General features: G+C 48.3%; 1 protein-coding gene across 1 annotated transcript; it reads right to left on the bottom strand.

Moving 5' to 3' along the window:
• Positions 1-227: 227 nt before the first annotated feature.
• Positions 228-8,788, bottom strand: LOC149276280 (lysosomal acid phosphatase-like). The gene is made up of 11 exons (XM_089503831.1): positions 8,669-8,788; positions 6,849-6,944; positions 6,627-6,713; positions 3,723-3,875; positions 3,535-3,633; positions 3,334-3,423; positions 3,045-3,177; positions 1,393-1,475; positions 1,000-1,106; positions 687-862; positions 228-364 (listed from the first exon to the last, which is right to left on the bottom strand). The coding sequence occupies exons 1-11, from the start codon at positions 8,786-8,788 to the stop codon at positions 228-230; spliced, it is 1,281 nt and encodes a 426-aa protein (XP_089359957.1).
• Between the last annotated feature and the right edge of the window lie 3,448 nt (positions 8,789-12,236).

Raw genomic sequence — 12,236 nt, 5'->3', positions numbered from 1 at the left:
GTGAAGTTTGATTCCATCTCGGAAATATTGCATTGTTGTGTTGCCAATGTGTTTCCTGAATGAACGTTAAAATTTCCCACGTGTCTGGTTGATCCCGAACATAAAAAGACATTAAAATCATAGTTTAAAAAAACCTCCATTTGTTTCCTGTTGGTGGTCGCCACCAGCATCGACGACATCTAAAAACACAGAGAGATGATCCTAGGACGATGAAACCTTGTGAACGTTTAGGTCTGTTCTTCTAAGGCATCCGAGACGTGATGGTAGCCAGCAGGCTGGGACTTCTGACGCAAAAGGACGGTGAGGAGCAGGACCACGAGGAGGAGCAGGATACATCCACAAGCGACCAGGCCTATGATAACCCCTGTGTGGACGAGACAAAGAATTCATCTGGGATGGCCAAACATGGAAGATGGAAACTATTAAAGGGACCATGTTTTTTATTTTTTTGACACTACTGCACAATTAATTCAAAGGCTTGTGTCCTACAGAATGCTTCTAGAAAGCTAATGTGCCAAGGTACTGTCAGCTTGTGTTGGGTTCACTCCTAATTCCAGCCATAGGGGTAACTGGCCCTTCAACTATCAAATACAATAGAACTAAATTGTGTTCTAATTCTGTATATAAAAGTTGGATGTTTTGTTGCGTGAAGGATTATGTCAGTATTGGTATATTTGTCTACTCACTTGTGTCGCTGGTGGTATCACCGATCTGACACTCTTTCTCCCAGTCTTCTGCGATCACAGGCTGCAGCAAACGCTGGAAATCCTGGAAGGGGCAAGTGTGGTTACATCCAGGGAGGGTCAAAGGGTACGGCGGCTTTCCACTCTCGTTCCTAAAATACATCTCCACCGTGAAGTTCCTGAGATGAAGAAAGACCAAAAAAGACACATTGGGTTTATTTATTAAAGAGAGAGTTGGCTTGAGAGCTGCAGTTTCATTTGGCTTCATAAAATCATAAGCCTTGTAGCAGCAGGCGGTATTAGGAAAGGTACGTACCCAGGACCCTCCTCAAACAGTTCAAAGATATGGCAGGAGGCGTAAGGGGCCTGTTTGCCGTTGTATACGTCCAGTGCCATCTGCAGGGCTCCCAGCGTGGTGTCGTGCTGCGACAAAGAGCGACAGGTACCAGGCTCAGTATGATCACTTACTATAAAAAAAATATATATATATATATATATATATATATACTGCTTATTCTTATCTATAAACTCAATTACACAGCTTGAGATCTGCAAATTAAGCAGTGTTTTTACACCATGACCAGCTGTATTCATTAAATACATTTACGGGTGATTGTTTAATCTGACGGGTTGCAGCGTGACCAGTAGAAAGGATTATATGCTAATTGCCACGCTCGATAAATTTAAGCTCTCCTGTGCGGACACCTACTGCAGAGTATGCGATGAGTTTGAGTTCGTTGGACGTGTTGTGTGCGGCCGCCATGTTCTTCAGGATCTGATGCACCAAAACACCTACAGAGAGAGAGAGAGAGACATGGCGTCGGTTTACTACACAATCCAACTCAACCCCCTACACTGTACTCCTAATACCATGCTTCTAATTTTAAACCTTGCAGGTGTGCGATACCGAAATCAGATCGACAATCTAAAGCAGACCTGGGCAAAGCACGGCCCGCGGGCCACATCCGGCCCGCTGAATAGCTCGGACCGGCCCGCAAAGAGTGTCCTGGTGACTCACCAATGAGTCCGGTGTCCCCCCCCGCCCCGGTCACTTACCTTAAACTCCTGTGTTGGAAGCGTTTGTCTCGGGTGCCGGCGCTTTACGCTGGGCGCCGGCATATGACGTCAGACGCCGGCGATCAGCAGTGAAGCGCCGGCACCCGAGACAAACGCCTCACGCTTCCAACACAGGAGTTTAAGGTAAGTGACCGGGGCGGGGGGGGAGATCCTGAGAAGGGGGGGTTAGGGAGTTAGAGGGGAGATCCTGAGAAGGGGGGTTAGGGAGGGAGGTCTTACTGTGTGTGTGTGTGTCTTACTGTGTGTGTGTGTATCTTACTGTGTCTGTGTGTGTCTCACTGTGTCTGTGTGTGTCTTACTGTGTCTGTGTGTGTCTTACTGTGTCTGTGTGTGTCTCACTGTGTCTGTGTGTGTCTCACTGTGTCTGTGTGTGTCTTACTGTGTCTGTGTGTGTCTTACTGTGTCTGTGTGTGTCTTACTGTGTCTGTGTGTGTCTCACTGTGTCTGTGTGTGTCTCACTGTGTCTGTGTGTGTCTTACTGTGTCTGTGTGTGTCTCACTGTGTCTGTGTGTGTCTTACTGTGTCTGTGTGTGTCTTACTGTGTCTGTGTGTGTCTTACTGCGTGTGTCTTACTGTGTTCATAGCTTATTCAGTTATCGTAATAAATATTTTAGCCCATTTTTTAGCTCAAAATATTTTTTCCTTTTTTTTCTCCTCTAAAATCTAGGTGCGTCTTATCAGCAGGTGCGTCTTATAGAGCGAAAAATACGGTATGCACTCCGAAGCCTTGTTCATTTTGTTCACTTCTGTGCTGTGCTAATAGTTATTCAGGCCTTACTTATTCAAGCACCTCTACCAATGACGTAGGCTTGAATAACTTTATTAAACAGCACATAAGTTAACAAAATGGACAAGGCTTCGGAGTTTGTAGTTTGTAGTTTGTAGAGGTCTGGCCCTCTAAAACCATTCCAATTTCTCATGTGGCCCCATGGGAAAATTAATTGCCCACCCCTGATCTAAAGGGTACAGTGGTGGACGGTCATGCCAAAAGCAACAGGGAGCCCCATGGGAATGAGCGGCCTTATGGGTTTAAACAAGATGTTTGATCTCTGGCGTTTCAGAAGGTCTATGGGAAGAGATGATTATTATTGGAATACATGTGGGAGACATGTCTAGGTCAAAGAGAATTATCAGAGGTTATGTGCAAAGGTCAAAAAGGGCACCTTTGGGGTGTTTTATGCTCAGAAATGCAGGGGTGATGTAACTGTTGAGGGCCATTTCATCTGTCCATCACAATCATGCGCGTCTCAGAAAAGCAATAATAAACTCCGTTTCCCTGCTTACCTCCCTGTAGACGAGCCTTCTGGACCTGCTTGTGGATCCCAAAGAGAAATCTAAAGCTGAAATCCTTTAAGTCGCTGAGCCGAGCCCGGACCTCGGGGGTCGCCCAGGAAGGGAGAGACATGTTGTGCGTTTTCTAAATCAAAGATGGTAGGGAAAAAAATGTTCAATTGTAGCGTTACAGAACTATACTGACTAATGATCACATGTGATGTAAAATGTCAGACATTAACCCATGCGTGCTTGTACTCATTAATTATAAAACCAGCTCGGGCCCTCTTTTTGCACCCACCTCGCAGAATAGGATGTCGGAGATGGACCAGACGGATTCCAGGGAGCAGTCAGATAATCCAGTTTCGTTCGCCACCATCTGGAGAAACTCCTGTGAGACAAGAGAGGTGTCAATGAGGCTGCAAAGCGGCAGGGGGAATGTGAAATCTGTAATGATAAATCAGTGCTATTTGGGGACGACCGCATTTAAGGCATTACTCACTAAGTTGTCTTTGGTTTTTTGGATGTACTCCGAGGAGTGACGGGTTTCCTCTTGCAGCTGTAGGTACTTGGGGCAGGGAAGAATAGGATACTTCAGAAGCTAAAACAAATACCACATAATGACGTTAGGACAATACCAGGTGCTGATTTCCCAATATGATTACTCCTTTATCGTGTCTTCCTACTTACCCGGTCCCGAGAATCCGGCACGGTGTGCACAGGGATCGGCTGCCACGATATGTTGGGGTTGAACACTTGGGAACCCGCCGGAGGGTACAGACCGGCAAGGTTGGCTTCTGCGCTCATCAGGGTACGGTCAATGTCCGTGCTCCGTACGTAAATCTGAAGGAACGTATCTGACATTGTGGTAGCTGACAAAGTGACAAAATTCAAGCAACATACACAGAAAGAGAAACGCAAAGTCTTGGGTTACTTCAGAAGGCTGCCATTCCTTTCGACGGTCGATATGTTTAAAGAACAAGCCGAAGAGCAACATTAGGTTTAAACATCTCTAGATTGTAAGCTCGTCTCACCTGTTGTCTCTGTAAGTCAATTTGTCATGTTATATACTACTTGTTATGTCCTGTCTACCCATTGTACAGCGCTACGGAATTTGATGGCGCTATATAAAACAATAAATAATAATCACCTTATCAGGTGTTTCAGTCCACTAAATGGTATCACAAACATCTAAAGAGTAACCGACTATGAAGCCTGTTTTGCTCAGATTTAAAGGGACAGTGAAGATCAATTTGCATCTTTTTTCAAGGAACAGTGAATAACATATCATTCGTATCGTATCGTACATGCGCAGGCAGTGGGGGCACGCACAAACTGGAGGCAGGGAATTAGGCCGGCAGAGCCCCTTTCATACCATTGTTACACGCTAATGCAACTAAAGGGGAGGCACAGGGACCCTGCAGAGTATTCCTCATAGAAAAAGTCTGCATAAAACATTAAAAATAGCCCCCAAAAAATTTTAAGAGTTGACTTGGCAAGAAGCACCCTGGGAGTTCCTGGTCTTTTTATAGGGTTTTGTTGAAAGCGAAAATACCGACTATTGGATTGAGCACCCGATAGTACGCAATGGATGAATGCTTTCCCAAGACTAGGTGCTCCAAAAGTAGTCCCAGGACTACCGGTATAACCGGAGTAACGGGTTAGCTCACAAGACACTGGTGATTTCCAAAGCCTCTACGGGAATTAATCTGATTTCTGGACCGGGCTCCATTTAATGTCCCTACCTTAATACGCAGACTGATATCATTGCTGGTTGGGGGATGGGAATAAAGATCCATGGTCATAAAACATAAAAAAGAGTTCGAGATCGGGTTGACAAAAGCTGATGTGAAGCCAATCAAAACACACTAAACCATTTGAGATTAGAATTAAGATTTATTGTAAAGAAATAAACCTCTATGCTTTTCTCCGGGTCTGGTCGGCTGTTAAGAAGACTAAATAGACCATGCGCTTCTGTGATAGAAGCTGAAATAATGCAATCCCAATCCTGATCAACTGAAAATGCCCTTGTTGGATCTTGTGCAACAATGGAGTAAGTTTAAAGGGACAGTGATAGCTTCGAGCCGACCATTCACTGAATCTGTTCCAAAAGTATAATAGTTTTATATATATATATATATATATATATATATATATATACCGTATTGGCTCGGATATAGGCCGCCCCCGTATATAGGCCACACCCTAAAAGTTTGGTGCTTTTTTAAAGAAAAAGTTTTTTTCTTTAAAAAAGCACCAAAAAAACATGCTACCACTGTCCTCCTCCCTGCCCGAGATATGCTGCCACTGTCCTCCTTCCTGCCCGAGATATGCTGCCACTGTCCTCCTCCCTGCCCGAGATATGCTGCCACTGTCCTCCTCCCTGCCCGAGATATGCTGCCACTGTCCTCCTCCCTGCCCGAGCTATGCTGCCACTGTCCCCCCCCCGAGATATGCTGCCACTGTCCTCCTCCCTGCCCGAGATATGCTGCCACTGTCCCCCCCCCGAGATATGCTACCACTGTCCTCCCTGCCCGAGATATGCTGCCACTGTCCTCCTCCCTCCCCGAGATATGCTGCCACTGTCCTCCTCCCTGCCCGAGATATGCTGCCACTGTCCTCCCTGCCCGAGATATGCTGCCACTGTCCTCCTCCCTCCCCGAGATATGCTGCCACTGTCCCCCCCCCGAGATATGCTACCACTGTCCCCCCCCCCGAGATATGCTACCACTGTCCCCCCCCCCGAGATATGCTACCACTGTCCTCCCTGTCCGAGATATGCTACCACTGTCCCCCCCCCGAGATATGCTACCACTGTCCTCCCTGCCCGAGATATGCTACCACTGTCCCCCCCCCGAGATATGCTACCACTGTCCCCCCCCCCGAGATATGCTACCACTGTCCTCCCTGCCCGAGATATGCTGCCACTGTCCTCCCTGCCCGAGATATGCTACCACTGTCCTCCCTGCCCGAGATATGCTACCACTGTCCTCCTCACTTACCGGAGCAGACTCCCGGGTGTCTTGCGGGGCCGGCGGGGGACATCTACGCAATACGCGTATATAACTTCCGGTGCCGGCACATCCAGTTGTATACGCGTATTGCGTAGATGTCCCCCGCTGGCCCTGCAAGACACCCGGGAGTCTGCTCCGGTAAGTAGGGGGGGGGGGGGCAGAGGTAAAACGCATCGTGCGGACAGTCCGCACGATGCACTTAGACAACCTCCCGTGCCGGCACCCCCCCGTGGGAAGTGCTGGCAGGGGAGGCTGTCTGAGCGTATCGGGGATTAGGCTGCAGGTCCCCTGCACCGCTGCGGGGGATCTGTATCCAAACCCCGCTGCCTGCCCGGCTGTCGGGCGCTAGACCCCGAATATAGGCCGCACCCCCACTTTAAAAACTTAAAGTGGGGGAAAAAAGTGCGGCCTATATTCGAGCCAATACGGTATATATAGATATATAGATATATATATATATATATATATATATATATGTTAATTGCTATCAAGTCCTACTCATCAGCTATGTAACTAGTAACGTGTTTTCCGCACGGTCTCTCTGCATGATAATTACGGAGGGTTGCGTGGGACGTCTCACCTCATGTCTGTTGTAAGACTCATTAAGGAATCCTTTGTAACGATGCCTCAGCTCCTGTCCCAGATCCCAGTGCTGCCTCATCCCAATCTGAAAACAGAGGAACATAGTTCACACCGGAGATGAAAAGAGTAGAAACGAAGTTGGGGATAAAAAGAACAAAACTGTGGACAAGGGTCAAAAATATGGCATGGGAAGAAACTACGACTGGAACGAACATCTGACCTGTGTGAGCTGACCGAAGCCCTGGGGCCAGGCGCTCTCTCGATGTGCATCGTTGGGGTAAGTCTTCACTGGAGATCGATCGCCATGTCGATAAACCTGGAGCAGAGACAGAAAGTTCTCAGAAGTCGGACTAGAAGCAATACTGCCCCTTCGACAAGGAACCGGATCACTCATCGATTAAAGACGCGATTAGTTCAATCCCGACGGGACTCTTGAAGCATTTTCGACGGGCTTATGATGCACATAGTTAGAAATAAATGATTCAAGTGCGTTTGTGATAAAGTTACAATAAATTATAAACAGTTACCATAAAAATACTACATATCAGGCCCTTTTTTAATGACGTAAATCAGATCCGGTCTCCATTCGGCATGAAGACGGACTTATGAACTCTCAATGCAAAGCCATGCGATGTCATGTGATGCACCTAATAGGTCATCTCTGGAAATGACCTAGTGGTGATGTCATTATTATCAAATAGCCACTCTGCAAGAGGACACTTAATAAGTCATCTGTTTCACTTTGGAAAGGCTGCAGTTATGTGAGCTTGTATGCACGAGAAAAAAGGAACTAGCAGGACACCGTAGAAGAACGATGTCGACATCTTGTTGCAATCAGTCTATATGTAGTCTATATTTCAATCTATGGTGTTTGTCCACTTTGGCTCTGTGGGTTTCGTATAAAAAGTTTGAAATGTTGTCTTATCGCCGTAGCAACCAGCGGAATGGCCCGGCTTACTGGACACTTGCATTGGTTGCTCTACGGATAAAACCACCGTACTTGGTCCTTTGGACAATGGCCAGATAACACAAAATAAATGGAGATCTCTCACTCAGAAGGGCCCTTTCTAAACTATTTTGAACCGGCACCGGAGCGTATCGGGGTCACGCGAGGCCACATGACCCCGCGGCGAAACTCAGACAGCAAAATTTAGGAGCGGTGAAAGGTAAGCGGGGGCGGGAGGGAGAAGGGATGTATGTCTTTATATATATGTGCGTGTTTGAGTATGGATTTGTACTTGTCTCTGTGTGTGTGAGCATGGATGAGTACTCGGGTGTACGTGTGAGCATGGATGTGTTAGTGAGTATGAGTGTGTGTAATTTTTGTATGTGTATTTACATACGTTGCATGTTGGAAGGGGGGGTAAAGAAGGCACAGGTCAGTTGTGTGGGGGCAATGATGGCACAGACTAGCTGTTGGGGGGTCTGGGGGGAATTTTGGCACCAAGGCCCCATGACTTCTAGTTTCGCCCCTGCTCATAGGCATTGGTCTCACACGATCGAGAGTATACTGCAGGCAGGTTATGATCGAGCGGTTTGTGGTATATGTATACACGATCATACGGTCCCTTTGTCTCAAACGTAACCCTGCAGTTAAACGTAACCCTGCAGGATGTATTGTTTTAATGACCATCGAAGGCAACCATTGATCGCTCTGCTTTGTGCAACGCCTTGAATACGCACGGCTGGTGTTATTTTCACGGATGATGCTCGCGAAAAAACACACTATGTTGCTTTTATAACAAAAAGCACGGACAAAAAAATACTAAACCATGATTACTGGCAACTAATGTAATATTAACAATAATGCAAACGCCACCTGCAGCCTCATAATGAGGGTCTCTCCCACCCAATCATTACGTGCATGTCCTTTCCCTAATCACTCAGACATAATTATGATGCATTTCCCTTTAATACCCTGCCTGGCACCTGTGTTTCCCTCTCACTTCCGGGTCCCTCATACAAGACTAATGATGGCTGCGGCATTCCCCCAGCAAGTAATATGACGTCACGCACAGGGGGACGCACGCGCTCACTCACCAAGGTAACGAAACGGAGCTGCCTGGCCTGGGCGAGCGGAGCCGTGACAAGAACCATTCCCAGCAGCACTGGTATTATCCTCAGCGAGGAGCCGGAGCTCGGGCACCGTCCGGTCGCCATGATTTAAAAACAACTGCCCGGCCCCGGAACTCCTTGTGCTGATCCGCACCTCCCGAGTCCCGTGGGGAATGATTTACTTGTTACACAAGAAAGGGAGGCAGAAGGTGGTAGGGAAGCTACTAAGTCACTGGTGATTGGAGGATTCGCTGTGGGCGTACCAACATGGCCGCTTCGTCTAACTAGTAGAAGCCAGACACAGGCATCAGTAGGGTGTAGAAACATGGCGGCATTTACTTCTCGCACTGTCCCTAGAGGCTGGTTCAGTCTCTTAAAAACCACCATGTTTTAATAAATTATTTATTGTGTAGATATTCATGAATATTGGCTTTGGCTAAATCTCCATAATAATATGTATTTCAGAAGCTAAGGGGATTAAGTATTACATTTTACCAAAAGACCAATTCCTCGAAAAATATACGGAGCTCATTTATCCCACAAATCTCTAAATTTTGTCAATTCAGTTAAACATGTTTAGGGTAGCTCGTAACAGATTCCATAGGGTTACTGCTGGGCCCCCAAGCCATTTGGCTTAAAATGTTTAAAAAAATTGGATAACGTATAATTATACGCGGGCCGGGAGATTTCACACTCGCCCAACAAATGCGTAGACAGCAGATTGCAAATCCACCGTGAAAAGAAAGGGCAGTTGGTGGCATAAAGTAAATTACAGAGTGCGCTATACAGTATTCATTAATGTGAGTAACTCCTACACACATAATCCGCCCAAAACACCCGAGAAATGTACATAACATAATTATATATGTGAAGGATCATTCTTACAAAGTAGTTCTACTTATGCAGGATACATGAATGTAAATTTTGTGTATGTGTCTGTGTGCGGATATATATATGTTTTTTCATTATTGTGTACGTATATTTAATTGTGTTTAGGAACATAGCGTAAAACTATTAAGGCAGCGTGATTATATATTTACCGCATGCCTACTATAATTCCAATCATAGTCGGTGGACGCACAACAAGGAAACCATAAAACACAAACCGGATTCACAAATAACACAACTTTACGTAACATAACAATATAGAACAATATATTTTTTTATTGAATTTATTTCTAATAACCAATGTCGTTATATCATACAATATGTTCCGTGGCAATATAGAACAATATATTACGGATTTATCCAATGGGATGGTTTGCTTCGTTTTCCTGGTGGTTGCCAGCCGTCTCTTGCTTACTGATCGCACATACGAGAGGTAACTGATTGCATACATCCCAGAAATCATGGCCGACACACTCGCTCTACTCCTTCATATTACCAAATGTCATGATACACGAGCTTCGCTGATGGTGCTTTTCATCTGTCAAAAACTGTCCCTTTTCCTCCCCTGTTGTCACTTTCTTTCTCGAATCTCAGAATCTATCGCAGCATACTCACTGGCCAATATTGCAAACAGCCAATGTGACTCTTTTATTTTAGGGGGTGTGGCTTTACAAGTCTTTTTATGTGACTTTGTGCCCTCTAGATAGTGAGCCGCTTAGATGAAGAATAATGTATTTTATTCACACAATTTAATTTAGTTTCCTGCTGTTTCTATGCACATTATTGGGGATTTTAGGGCTGTCTGTGATACCCTCATACCCAGCAAATATTCTGAGCTCCTAGTAAAGACTTAGAGGGAATGTGTCTCCTGAAGAGGGACACTTGCAAGGTATGTCCAGGTGTGCTGCTGCCATAAAAGTCACACTGATGTGTTTAGGCACAGCAGGCAGAGGGTTAATAGGTAGAAGAAACGCGCATTATTCTTCTAAATGACATAAACAGCTGTCCATGGGGCACAAAGTCATAGATAATCTTGACAGAGCCACGCCCACAGCCACACCTTCGATCACACCCCTCTAAAACAGAAGAAGTGCCCCTCTATGGTCACTGCAGCTGTTGGGAGGTAAGAAGGTTGCTAAGTGACAGGTTATGTCCCTCTCGGTGTGAGGTGAGTGTAGCCCGCCATTATCTGATCACACCCAAACATCTAACCATCCATTAGACCTCGGCAGGGGAGGCTTAGCCCTCTCCCTCTATATGCTGCCTCGGGCATCCATTTGCAGTAACCTGGAGACGTCATGACGCACGAAGCTCGCTGCGTAACTGTGGAAGGTGCAGGCGCGTGCATGAGCTGATGCGCGTCTCCGTGAGGTGGGGGTGGCCTTGCGCGGGTTCACACGAGTAAGGCCCTGGACTGACTGCGGCACTGAGCGGCAGCGATAAACCCCGGACACCGCGGGGCACGGAGACGTATCCGGCCAGCAGGTGAGTGCTTAGTGCGGCATCCCCGCAGCTCGGGCTCGGTGTCTCCAGACACTGTCATACCCCCTGCGTCTCTGCCTCCTGTCATTGCATCCCCGACATCCTTATACTGTCACTTTAAGACAGTGACCGCATCGCAGCATCCCCATTATGGTTTAGTCGCTCCCTGTCACAGGGTCCTTTTGTTACCGTTACAAATTCTCTGGATTATTTTTATGCACCTCCTGTCACTGCACCTCCAGCCCCCCCCACCTCCTGCCCCCCCATCTCCTGTCACTGCACCTCCAGCCCCCCCCCACCTCCTGTCACTGCACCTCCAGCCCCCCCCACCTCCTGCCCCCCCACCTCCTGTCACTGCACCTCCAGCCCCCCCCCCACCTCCTGTCACTGCACCTCCAGCCCCCCCCACCTCCTGTCACTGCACCTCCAGCCCCCCCCACCTCCTGTCACTGCACCTCCAGCCCCCCCCCACCTCCTGTCACTGCACCTCCAGCCCCCCCCACCTCCTGTCACTGCACCTCCAGCCCCCCCCCACCTCCTGTCACTGCACCTCCAGCCCCCCCACCTCCTGTCACTGCACCTCCAGCCCCCCCACCTCCTGTCACTGCACCTCCAGCCCCCCCACCTCCTGTCACTGCACCTCCAGACCCCCCCTACCTCCTGTCACTGCACCTCGAGCCCCCTTCCCTTCTGTCACTGCACCTCCAGCCCCCTTCCCTCCTGTCACTGCACCTCCAGCCCCCTTCCCTCCTGTCACTGCACCTCCAGCCCCCTTCCCTCCTGTCACTGCACCTCCAGCCCCCTTCCCTCCTGTCACTGCACCTCCAGCCCCCTTCCCTCCTGTCACTGCACCTCCAGCCCCCCACCTCCTGTCACTGCACCTTCAGCCCCCCCCACCTTCTGTCACTGCACCTCCAGGCCCCCCTACCTCCTGTCACTGCACCTTCATGCCCCCCCACCTTCTGTCACTGCACCTCCAGCCCCCCCCTACCTCCTGTCACTGCACCTCCAGCCCCCCCCTACCTCCTGTCACTGCACCTCCAGCCCCCCCACTGCCTGTCACTGCACCTCCATCCTCCCTACCTCCTGTCACTGCACCTCCAGACCCCCCCTTCCCTCCTGTCACTGCACCTCCAGACCCCCCATTCCCTCCTGTCACTGCACCTCCAGACCCCCCCTTCCC

Source organism: Sceloporus occidentalis, unplaced genomic scaffold, assembly GCF_023333645.1.
Source record: "Sceloporus occidentalis isolate IW3139 unplaced genomic scaffold, rSceOcc1.0.p SCAF_243, whole genome shotgun sequence".
NCBI classification, from domain to species: domain Eukaryota; kingdom Metazoa; phylum Chordata; class Lepidosauria; order Squamata; family Phrynosomatidae; genus Sceloporus; species Sceloporus occidentalis.
The sequence above is the reverse complement of the archived record's forward strand: the minus strand, read 5'-3'. Positions and strand labels throughout refer to the sequence as shown.